Source organism: Sinohyriopsis cumingii, chromosome 17 (genome assembly GCF_028554795.1).
Source record: "Sinohyriopsis cumingii isolate HCF-2022 chromosome 17, ASM2855479v2, whole genome shotgun sequence".
Classification (NCBI taxonomy): Eukaryota; Metazoa; Mollusca; class Bivalvia; order Unionida; family Unionidae; genus Sinohyriopsis; species Sinohyriopsis cumingii.
Window position 1 is genome coordinate 43,787,782 of NC_142977.1, and position 13,444 is coordinate 43,801,225.

Below are 13,444 nucleotides of genomic sequence, written 5' to 3' on the forward strand. Positions count from 1 at the left end.
CCATGTGGCTCAGTTACCTTAATTTCAAGTATCAAAAAATCGTACAAACTGTTAGATTTACTAAAGATAATTGTGTCGTATCTCCTAAAGAGAATAATTTTGAGTCGATTGTTTTCAATGTCAACTTGACCATCTAACAAAATAATTTTATATCCTGTGGGTCAACATTTTAGTATCCATTGATTTGAGAGAGGATGCATTGTTGCGCGCTGGCTAATTTAAGATCTCTACCAAGTGGTATTATATATATATATATATATATATATATATATATATATATATATATATATATATATATATATATATATATATATATATATATATATATATATATATATATATATATATATATATATATATATATATATATATTGTTGCTTAATTGTAAAACACTCCATCGGGCATTTAAGAAGACTTCGAAGGTTTCTTCTTTATAAAAGTAGTTCTCAACGCGTGGACACCATGACTGTAATGACCTCGGACAGCCAGACTGAGGTAGAAAAATAGGATGAGCAATGCAGCTATATTTCTCGGTCATGTGGGTGAGAATGACAACTATTATCATTAAATAACTGTTAGTTATATTAGTAGTTGTAATAGTCTAAGAAATATTAGTATCAGTACTAGGAGCATGTGTGGTTTGGTTCAGGTCCTGGACGTCGTATTACAAGGAGCTGTTTGTTAATTCTATATTTGAGCCAACGGTGCATGGAAGTCTGTCTACTTTACCAGATGTTGCTCGTGTCATAACCCTCATTTTAGATCGGACAGTGTGCTAATCCAATCAATTTTACTGACACATTTTGTTCATCATCTGTATCAGAAGTTCATTAACGAAGCACAGCTGGCCAGATGTCAAATGGCTGCACCATATAAAACCCAACTATCCGATCTGCTTACTTCACAGATACCACGAAGCTGAATAATCCATGGTGGAAGGGAAATAAAAGGCACCAAGAAAGACTTCACTTTACACTTTTCTATTTTCTAACAAGTTTTAGTTATCTTCATTATTGAAACTGTAATTTCACTGTTTTCATGTATGTCTGTCTTAACCGTCATGTCTTAAGTTATACTGCTTGATAATGAGTATCTCGTGTCTCCACAAGGAAATTGTTCGACTCTATTATTACTGACTCAAAACATTAGTAATCTCAGCAAATCCAGCATAACTGCAGTTAGACGAAAAATAACTGCAAATATACCTCAACAACTACCTCCATCACCTCTCTCACTCTCTCTCCGTGCTACCTACAATTGAAAACCTCTAATACTTAAATCTACTTTATGATTTAAGAGCTTTTTGTAATACGAGCTGAATTAATGGGTGGGCGAGTGTAATATGGTTAAATATTACGTAGTGTAGGTAATGTTTAAAGTTGAATATTATTGAAAACGTCATTTAAACGTTAGGGTACTTTGTGTTTTCTGAAAATGTATTTATTTGAGCTAAAATAGGCATTAAGATATTATATTTTATGCGCCATAGATCACGGCATTTTGATAGTATTGTCTTCTGCATTGAAATTATCCTGTTGTTTGAAGACTGAAAAAGACGCAACGAGCGTTACCGCTTTATATACATTGGTTCTTCCGTACAACGCAGCTGGCAAACATATCGATTCCAAGTAATGGTGGCTGCCATATTTATCTTCTTCCAGTCAACCGGGCCCCTTAATTGACAGTCATATTATCAGAAAACACGTTACTCGATGGCTAGCAAGCTTTCCATATTGAAAGTACTGCTATGATAGGCACTGCTAATAGCAAGGAGAAATACAAACCCATCTGGGGGCCCCGAGTGGCCGAATGGTCTAAAGCGCTCTCCGTTACGGATCACTGCCATCTCACCTCTGTCTGCGTGGGTTCGAGTCCAGGATTCGGCCAATGTGGTTAAGTGAGAAAGCTTGCCAGCAGCTTCTCGTGGGTCGGTGGTTCTTCCCGGGGTTTTACCGGGTTCTTCCTCCACCATTAATACTAGCCTATCCTGTGCTGAAAAATGGCGTTAAACCGCACAACAACAACAACAACAAACCCACCTGAAATGCATATTGTAAAATGGCTGATTCGATTGTTTACATTTTGCTTCTATTCGTCACACCTTTTTCGGCATTTGCTTCTGCAAGCCTTAATTCGCCAAAGTTTGTATCTTCGGGTCTCAGCAGTCTTTCGTTTTAATACCCGTCTTATGATAATGAAAAATAAACCTTTTATGTTGCATAAATGGGACGTATAATGAATTTTTTTTCAAATATGCATTGTGATGACTAATTATTCGGGGAGGGAGAGGGATATGCCATTTTAACACTGGACTGAAGAAATTACCTTTTGTCCTTGTAGAGACATCGGGGATGTATAAACCAGGATACAATGAGGCAGCTTATTGTGGCTGTTTGTCTACATAAAGAGAAAATGTTGCACCAAAATCATGGAATTCATACATTTTACATAGTATTCTGTTGTAAATATGCATACTTGAGTACCTCGTGTTTTTATGATATGTAGCTGTAACCCCTTGTTCGTGTTTTCGTAATGTACTGTAACTTGGCCTTCCTTTTGGGGAGATCAGGCATGATTCTTACGACCTCGCAGGTATCACACCATTATTATCTCCTTAATGGAGTTAATCTCTGTCCCACTATTTTGTTGTTGTACCTAATAGTGTAAGAATGTGTTAATATCTACGAGGCATCTAATGTTTTGATCAGTTTGTTATTTAATTAGTTAAATTTAAAGCATATTTCAGTACTGTATTCTGTTTCCAGTAGAACAGAAGAAGAAAAAAAGAAAGAAAAAATACCGGAACCCCAAAGAGGCAGAATCAGGAGAGGCCCTACGCGGATGTTCCCATTATTGCATCCCCCACAAGGGTTCTACCTCCCGGCCCTCCTAAAGATCCCCCTCCGGTTTCCAGGGCGTAGGTGTCAGTACAGAATTTTCCTCATTTCTTGAGGACCTCTAAGCTCATTGCAAGTCATGTTTATTTTATTTGTGTGTAATACATTTTTTGCATCCCCTCATATTTATCATGCCATTGATTGGTTAAACAGTTATTGTTTTAGTGCATCTCAGTATAATAATGTTTTTAATCAGTGTAATTCCCGCACAAGTGACATGGAAAACCGATTGAATTAAATGTTTCTTGATATATAAGTGTTTTGTCAACCATGATGTACTCAATATTTATAAATGACTTGCTGTTACAGTTAGAAAGTCGTGGATTTGGAGCAAAGATTGGATCCATAACTGTGGGAAATCACCCCTAGCTGATGACATTTCACTTTTGGCTATATATCCTAGCAATCTGTAAATGCTATTAGATATAGCATAAGCCTACAGTAATAAGTGGCGATTAGATCTTAGTGTCACGAAATCATACATTATCATTTTTGGACCCCAAGACAATAATTATGTCAATATGAAATGGTTTCTTGGGCCATCATGTTTTCCCGTTACTGATTCGGCAACGCTTCTGGGATACTTGATTAACTCAACGCTGCCGTCGCATTACGCAATACTCGATGAATGCAAGAAAGGAAAAAAGTCTTTTCACCACCTGTTTTGTTTTGGCATTAAAATGAATGGTTTAATTCCGTTGGTTGCCGCAAACGTATCAAAAAGGTAATTTTCCTTCAATGTTTTATGGAAGTTAATTATGGTGTAATATTTCAAAAACTGACCTCTCTCAATGGGATGAAACTCTGAGTCATTTTGCCAAAATGTTCAAGGTTTCCCAACATGTACAAGATCGGACATGCTAGGATGGACATCAGCTCAGTCTGAAATTGATAGAAGAAAATTGATGTTTTTACAGAGATTGTATTTGATGCCTTTTAACCTCAGTCTGAAATTGATAGAAGAAAATTGATGTTTTTTCAGAGATTGTGTTTGATGCCTTATAACGTACATACCAAAATTCCAGATAAACAAAACTGGAAAGAAATTGTAAGGCCAAAACTTGCTGGTCTTGAAAATAATATCTGGAGAGTCTAATCAAGCAGATTTTGATAGATTCTCTTCTGATACACGAATATTTACGGCGGTCGGCTAAAACCAGACAGCACATGGAGGTATATAAACATAAAGCTACACTATGGGTTGCTGTTCCTTTAACACAGCTCGATGCATGTATTAGATGTGGGAATGTTTATACAGACTTGATACTTCATTGTGTGATTGCCTGTCCTTATATGTCGAATTTCAGAAACTCATTCTTGGATTTCCTTACTGAGAAATTTCCACGAAGCCTGTACATTATGTTATTTAATGCAGAAGATGAGCTGCAACTACAATATCTTCCAGGTAAAAGGTTACCATCAGGTGTAATCGACAAAGAAAACAAACTCCAAACTGTTCGCCTTGTATGCAAAATACCTTGTCTTGCAGTGTGTGGCTATCTTCTGCAAATATAGTACTTAAACTTGCAACTTATGCAGTTGAGGAACACTTTAGTTATTTATAAGCTGTAAGAATTTTGTATTCTAATATTCATTGTTTGTACTTATTTATTGATTGTAATCAGATGATTTATTGTTATAGCATGCAATCTTCTATTGAAGAAAATACAGATGATGATGATCCAAGGATATGTGCTTATTTCACCGTGTGCTATATAGGCATCAGTTTATAATTATAATTTGAGGAATAAATGTTGCATTTTGAGAAAAGAATGCATTGGGATTATGCAATGTGCTAAATTAAGTTTGCATGGGGACTTCGATTCTAGCTTTGATTGAATTATATATGGACATAAACACGTTTTGAATCCTGTTTCTAATGAGTTATAACTCCGTAACCTGTTTGATTATATGTTATAGAGATTTGTGTTAAACCAAATGATGATGATAATGACGATGATGATGCGATGATGACTATATGTCGAGAACGTCGATAGTTACCGTATATAATAATTGTTATATTCCACTTCCATCAAGTTGACAGGGTAAAAATGTTTTTAAGGTTTCACGGGTGCTCCTGGTCCTTCTGGTCCAAAGGTTGACCCAGGTCTTCCTGGTCCTTCTGGTCAAAAGGGTGACAGAGGTCTTCCTGGTCCTTCTGGTCAAAAGGGTGACCCAGGTCTTCCTGGTCCTTCTGGTCAAAAGGGTGACAGAGGTCTTCCTGGTCCTTCTGGTCAAAAGGGTGACCCAGGTCTTCCTGGTCCTTCTGGTCAAAAGGGTGACCCAGGTCTTCCTGGTCCTTCTGGTCAAAAGGGTGACAGAGGTCTTCCTGGTCCTTCTGGTCAAAAGGGTGACAGAGGTCTTCCTGGTCCTTCTGGTCAAAAGGGTGACCCAGGTATTCCTGGTCCTTCTGGTCAAAAGGGTGACAGAGGTCTTCCTGGTCCTTCTGGTCAAAAGGGTGACCCAGGTCTTCCTGGTCCTTCTGGTCAAAAGGGTGACCCAGGTCTTCCTGGTCCTTTTGGTCAAAAGGGTGACAGAGGTCTTCCTGGTCCTTCTGGTCAAAAGGGTGACCCAGGTATTCCTGGTCCTTCTGGTCAAAAGGGTGATCCAGGTCTTCATGGACCTCCAGGTGCACCTGTTCTTCGTGGGTCCCTTGTTCAAAGTGTTTAATCCTAGACCTGGCTCAAGACAGATTCCTCCAACTCCTTGATCTTCTACTGTAACAATTGATACTGATACAATTACTATTCCACCTACTACACTCATCAGAATAATGAAACTGACTTTAGAAGAGATAAATGAAAATGACATATTTTTTGATCTTGTGAGTAGATTGTCAATAATAATTAGAAAAGTTATTTTTACACGGTTTATCATGCCTGTGTTGATGTAAATAGTGTTTAAACCTAATCAACTTCCACTGGATCTATTTTGTACAAATAAACAATTGATATGAAAGAGCGAATACATCTGGACCACGATTTTAAGCTTTCATTACTGCAATAATGTATACCTCCACGCTTATGTCCCTATCATAACATTAAAAATCGATTGTCAAAATATTTGGAATATTTGAATAGAACTAAACTTCTGGATCTCAATATTGTGTTCGTCCGTATTATCTTTTCTTTCTTTTGCCTTTTTTCGTTTTATCCTTTCTACATTCTGTTCCATGTTTATCGTTTGGTTAAAAGTAAAATTTTGTAAAAATGATTATTACTAGAAACATTATTTGTATCTAAAAAGTACTAAAATCATACTTTATGGTTTCAAGTCAGTTTTCTTCTGGAACAGATTGGTATTAAGAGCTGTGAATAAAATAGTACACCATCCTATAGACATACCCTGGCAAGCAATATCACTCGTCCCTGCGATCAATTCTTCCAGGAACTTTATGACATATACAAACAATCAAACGACCGCATACGTATTCACAGAGTTTGGAATACTAGTTTATTTAGGGCACAGTCTAGGTTTCACTTCTGAATACATTTTAAGAAGCATATCCCTTCCACCATTTAAAGGAACAATGATTTTATAACAATATGCAATACTATTTCTCTCGCTCTCTCTACTTATGAAAATACATGTAACTTTATTCGGTCTTTTCTCATCAACTATGAAGATGATACACTGTGTAAGGTCGGGAACCCTAAACCAAACTACGTAAACTCAGTATTATTGCAGATTGCTTTACGTTTTCATCTGAGAAAAACAACGTCACTTATGTGATGTCATTTGAACATGTATATCGATTGGCACCAAACACAACGACCTGAGAAATGTGGGAAACAATTGGTCGACTTCAGATCAAAGCTATGAAATGCACCTGAAATTGTTTTTGATATCAAAGGTGTGAAGTGAAATTTGTTTATTTGAACCAAATGTTGGATAATTGAGTGTTAGATACGATTTAAATATAATAATTACCAAGAATATGTTCAAAATAAATTTCGGCAAGAGGTTTTTCAGGAGAAAAATATCAGCATTCATAAACTCTCCAAACATATCTGCTTTCTGGAATAGCCGGAATATTCTCTCCTCCTGAATTGGACTGGCAGACATAGATGTAAAGATGTTCAAGGAATCCATGATCCTCACAACTTTCTAAAACACACACGCACACACGCACGCACGCACGCACAGATGAACACAGAGACACACACGCAAGCGCGGTAACCTTGTCATAAATTACAATTACTAATAGGTTAAAACATACATTTTTGCTAACGAACATCACTCGCTTTTCTGTTCTACAGCCTGTTCTGTGTTAATAAAAAAAGTCTTCAGCAACAAACCTGAAGGGTACGCGGATTTATCTGGTCTGTCTGTTTTTTGTTTACCCAAACGTCTTAGCACTGTGGTCTTCGTTTTTTGTCACACCACAACATCTGCGAAATCCATTGCATATTATGTAAACACCTGATAACCAGTTTCAATTAACTTGCGATCTTTCACTAGACTACTCCACCCGCTAGAATTCTATTACGCAACAAAACCAGAGTGAGAACCACACTAAAACCGAAGGGAAATAAGACTGCTGGTTCGTGCCAAAATTGTTGAAGAGGTGTTCCTAACTGGTACTTCATGTTTATCACATATCCAGAAACTCTATCACAAATCCAAAAAGTATAGAGTTTTTCGAATGAATTCTAATCTTGAAAATGCTAATGCTAATGTCACGAATATGTTTAATGTATCACAATTATATAATCCAAAATATCCTTAAATTAATTCGCCATAATGCCAAAAATAGTGATCTAGTCCGCTGTTAATAATGAACACTTTGTAATTCCAGTGAACAATTGAAATAAATAAATCCTCTCAAACTAAACTAAACAAAAAACTATGACTGGTTCTATTTCAGATGTTAAGGTAAAAATAAGTAATTCCAATTTAATCAACCTTAGTATAAAAACTACAACACAATTTGAGAAACAGGATGAGTGAGATAAGTACATTTCCAGAATATTCCTAGTTATAAACAATTTTAATAAATCTCCACTACTCTGTCATCTTAATAGTCATCTTCATCAAAATGTAGCCAAATGGGATTTTTCCTTACGAAATCCTAAGATCAGAGTTAAGGCTGTATCTAGAACTTGAACATAGTAAGCATGTTGATTGATCCTACATAAGATTAGACATGTACGACCAACTTCTGCCCTCAATTATGGATAAGTTTCAATCACACAATAATTAAATATACATACATATAATAATCAACAAAAGCCAGTACACAATACAAATTAAATATACGTCCAAACCGCTTTCATTAGACTGACCACTATTGCAAGGAATCGTATGATCTTCAGTGGAAACCAGTGGGTGGCTCGGTCAACCAAGCAAAAGACAGTTTTAGATTACTGTTTGTTTTCAGAGTTGTTCAATTGAATCTCTTTTGGATTTATACCAGTGTGTTGAGCACGTAGATCTGGTTAATGTTGACCTTCCTGATGTAAAATCATTATTTTCTTTCCTCCAAAGTTCCAGTAAACGGTACTACACTCTGGTTAGGAGGATAGTGGCGAAGGTCTTTTCCGAACAGTACATAAGGTAATGCCAGTGTAAGTGAAGACTGGTTAGCTGCCCTTGCCTTAGTAGAAGAGCAGGATAATACCCTGTTTCCAATCATCAGGGATGTCGTCAGTCTCCTACACAGAATTAAATACAAAAACTTGGTTTGCCAGGCTTTCGTCAATATGTCGGTGATGCCACAGATCACGTTGTTCTTCCGAATTTTTAATTTCTTTAGTACTAAATCAGCTTCGATCATAATTGGCCTACCAATCTATGGGATGATGCAGCTAGATTGACAGCGTCGTCATGTTTGTGAACTGGGGTGGCTGTGCGACTGCCTTTCAGCCAGAAGTAGTGATCCCTCCATCGCTTTAGCTTTTTCTGTAACATTAAATCAGCCGAATCTTCAACAGGGCTATATAATAATCCAGAAAATGACTTACTGAGATTCCTATAACCAGCAAATATGTTTCTGTTATAACCTCTGGCTAAGGCCTCCCCTGCCTCCGGCACACTTTGTTAGCAGTTAAATTTTATTCATCGAATGCTAACTTGGTTGATAAATTTGATGAGACTGGAATAAGTTGTTGTCATCCTGAAGACTGGCAGCTCTACTGGATTAATAAATCCAATTCTTATGGGAGATATGCGCATGCACCGGATTATTCGAAGTTGGACAACAGAGACTGTCTTAAACTTGACGTCTACAATGATATGATCCATTTTCTCGCATATCCATCCGTCATTAGAAATTCATAAATTATGTCTGGTAGCCCTTACTAGGAGCCACAAAGTTTTCGGCGGACAACATTCAAGTAGTCTGTGTAGTTTTCCACACCTATTTTGTCGAATCATGTGTCGTAATGGCGTCCGTCTTGTGCTGGAAACTGCATTAAAGACTCCAAGGCATAAAATAAGCTTGTTTAGTTACACCATATGCATTGTGACCTCCAATATCTGATAGGAACTGTCTGTCTCCATGTAAGAAGGCTTCGATGGTTTGCACATATGACACAATTAGGTTCATGCTTTATATTTTTACCTAAAATTGACTCACATTATGATGTTGTTGCCCGACTGCCATCCTCACAGACTATTAGGACCGAAATCTGACACTGCATCTCCTGCGACGTCATTATTGTAATGCTCATGTCTGCATAACTGCAGTGTCACATTCTAGTAGTGTTCTGACAGTTAATGCCTCAATACATAGAAAATGCTTTCGTTCATGTGGCACCTTCACAGTTTTCACTTTTGACAGCATTAAACACTTATCAGAACCGATCCGTTGCAGGCCAGCCGGTGCACTGTTTGTTTCCCCGCGCGACTAGCGAGGGTGGACGATGTTCTCTTTTGTGAAAATCAGATAATGAGACTACAGTGGTACAGAGCTTGTGAACATGAATAGGAGGGAACATTTGTGTTTTGACGACTTTGAAGATGTTCACGTAGAGCAAGATCTCAAGCTCTTATATCAGTAACTCCTGCTTGAGGAATTAGTGGTATTGATCCTAGAACTGGGCATTCAAAGAACACATTTACATATATATTTGTTACCCAGCTAGAATCAATCGGATTATAACAAATATAACTTCTGTTGTGTTATGAGAGGTTTTTTTAATGTTGGCGCAGTGTGTGAACATTTACAGACTATATCTCATTCATACGAATATTTGTGTGTGTCTTTGACCTGGAATTATACTCATTGTTGAATGCTGACTTCTGACCTAAGGAGATACTCACTCGCTCGTTTATATTTCGTCGGTCCTGATGCTAAATTTGATTTTAATCCCACACAAAGTCCTTCAAAAGTTCTTCAACAGAAACAAAATAGAAATGCAAAATGTTCAATGTAACAGGGGCCATAAATCCATTAAATTTTTGACAGAAATCGGCAAACATTGTAATTGACCTCCATAGTTTTGCAAATTTACACTGGATTCAAAATTAAAAAGGTCAAAATTTAAATAAATGATATACCCTGATATTCCTATCCTGCATTTGTTGTTTTAAAAAGAGAAATGTCCCATTTGGGGTGGGGTGCAAAGAGACAATTTATTTTCTTGATTGTAATATCCGATTTGTTGTAGTTGATTTGGATTTGAAAGTACTTACCAATAACTCTGATGTGCACTTTATTAGATTTTAAAAGTGTGTACATATTTATGCATACAGTTAAAGTCAATTTCTGTACTTCAAGAACAGTCCAAAGTATGTACTATGTGCTCTTTGAAGTACTTTACCCAGCATACAGAAACGTTCACTTTCAACAGCTGTCTACTTTGGGCAATACGGAATGTTCCTAATCATGATAACAAGAAATGTCAGTCTGAGTAGATGAAAGACATATGCGTGTTAACTTTTTTATGTTATAGTTCTTGAGGAAACAACTTTTTCGTTTGCATTCCCCACATTCAATGGTGCTCCATAACTCTGGAGGTGAACTTTAATGCAAGCCTCAAATAATTTCTGAATTTGATCGATGAAGTCCTTACAAAGATACTGAGCAGAAATTAAAGTAAAAAACAAAAGTTTAAAACCAAACAGAAAAGGCTATTATATTAAACATATAATGCCAGGAAAGTAAAACCTGACTTTGATCTATGTTGGTGTGTATATAGCGCGTACCGATGTATAACATGCACCCAGTGTTTTACACAGAAAGTCGAAAACCACACTTTTGCCATATAAATTGTCTGTGATATAATACGTCTGAAAATATTGATAAGTTTGCTCCGTTTTTGTGTGTGACCATAGTCGGTCACTTTGGTAGCATACTCATCAACAGTTCTTAAATGACGTTCGATATGTTCTTGATTATCTAAAACCTCATACAAATCTCATTTCAATCCATTAAGGCCTGCAAACGTGATTGAGTAGATGTGTTATTTATGATGGACGTAATTGGATAGGATGAAACTTGACATGATGTGATGTTAGGGCATAGACAGACATGGATAATGCTATTTATGTTAAGGTGGAGAAAGACATGATTAACGCTATTGATGTTAGGGGCCAGACTGATAAGGATAATGTTACTCATATTAAGGTATAGACTGATATGGATAATACTAACCATGTTAGGGGACAGACAGACATGGATAATGCTATTGATGTAGGGTGGAGAAAGACATGATTAACGCTGTTGATGTTAGGGACCAGACTGATAAGGATAATGTTATTCATATTAAGGTATAGACTGATATGGATAATGCTATTCATGTTAGGGACAGACAAATATGGATAATGCTGTTGATTTTAGGGGATAGACAAACACGGATAATACTATTTGTGTGAGGGGATAGACCGACTCAGATAATACTATTCATATTAGTGGATAGACACACATAGCTAGTACCATTCATTCTAGAGATATACATGTATACTGTTATTTATGCTAGTCTATTGACAGAGTTACATAATCATATATACCCAATACATTAATGAGGGTATAAATATCTATCTCACCTACAAACAGTTGTGTCCCTTGCAGCCTGAACGTTTAATAATTTGGCCACCTGTGACCTTGATGTTAGATCTTAGCCTATTTTTAATAAAGCATGATATGAATGCCATTCTGTAAATGCTGCTAATTACTGGGTGAAGGTCCAAAGCAATGCAGTCATTTTAAACAAATTAGTTGATGAAAATATATAACAAGGAGCAAAGCAGACATCACGCGTTACTCCTAATATGCAATGATGTAATAGTTTGCTTTCTTATTATAAACACACACCCAAATATTTCAAATATTCAGTCTGGCAAGCTAATCCACAGATTAAGTTCCTGGAAAACAAGTTGTAACTGTAATCATTTATGTGAGGTGAAAATGTCAGAGGCACAAAAATTAAATGTGGTGAAACTATTGCACGTGTTATGGTTGTTGTTACTATTTCTGTCTCACTTTCAAAAGCAAACAAGAGCTAGGGATAACTTTAGGTCATGGAAGTTGAAACGTCATTGATAGAAAGGACCTTAAATTTAAGAATAAATGAGTTGACAGGGTAAATAGCAACAAAAACACGTAGACGTATATCCCAATTGCATGTATTGCCACACCAGTAGGACACGAATGAATGATAATGTTATTTGTCGAACAGGGGGCATAACTCCACAGAGTTCTTCATTTTGAACAAACAAACTTAACCAAAGTCATCTCAACGTAAATCTTCATGCCAAACTTGGTTCCTTAAATCCTTGAAAGGGTATTAAGCAGAAACAGAATTTATAGTAACTGTGACAAACTGTAACTAATCAGACCGACATGGGTAACACTATACGTCCATTTATTTAGATTTGGAAAAGGCATAAAGCATACAGAAATCTTTGAGAGTTAATGGCACTTAAGTTTGCTAGGAAATATTTTTCCAATTCCGGGATTGACATGTGCATCAGCTAAGTGAAGTATTTGAACTTTTGAATCTTTTTAAAAGTATTTAATTTGTGTAGTAAAGCTATTTAACAAATGCCACTAGCACATATTCTTTTTAAAAAAATCTTAATGTTTGCACAAAATTAGTTTTTGACATAATATGGTGCTAAACAGATTTGATCTGCTCCCATACATTTTGTCCAGTATATCTTTGGGACTTCCTCAGACGGTAAGACTAGCTATTTGATTGAACTTTATAACAATTTCATAGTTCTAGCTGCATTAATGTTGTAGGTTTTCTTCTTTCATGAAAATATGATACCGTAACAAATTTATTAAATGCACGCTGTAAGAATGACCCAATATGTATATAATTTAATTTAGTATAACAAAGTTTCTCTTATTTAGACACAATACACCACATATACTGTGTGCATATATTGAAACTTGGTCCAGGTTATGTCTGATATGAAATGGGCCCCTTGGGAGTGTGGTCTATTTGCAGCCCCCATGGACCTTTTAAAAATAATTTCTGCATTGAAAACACACCAAGGGGACTGGGGTGACCCAAGTGGCTGTCTCCATGAAGCTTGTAATTCGTCACTATAGTAAAATAGCCCTGACCATTTTACACTGTAATGATAACTTGTCCTTA

The 13,444-nt window shown here is 36.4% G+C and overlaps 1 protein-coding gene across 1 annotated transcript in view; it reads left to right on the forward strand.

Annotated features, from left to right (window-relative positions):
* Positions 1-508: 508 nt before the first annotated feature.
* The window catches only part of LOC149778521 (uncharacterized), a 46,042-nt gene continuing 33,106 nt past the window's right edge, over positions 509-13,444 (forward strand). Inside the window, exons 1-2 of the mRNA XM_089938352.1 lie at positions 509-542; positions 4,960-5,559. Coding sequence (XP_089794478.1) covers positions 509-542; positions 4,960-5,559 — 634 coding nt within the window. The remainder of the gene's footprint in view (positions 543-4,959; positions 5,560-13,444) is intronic.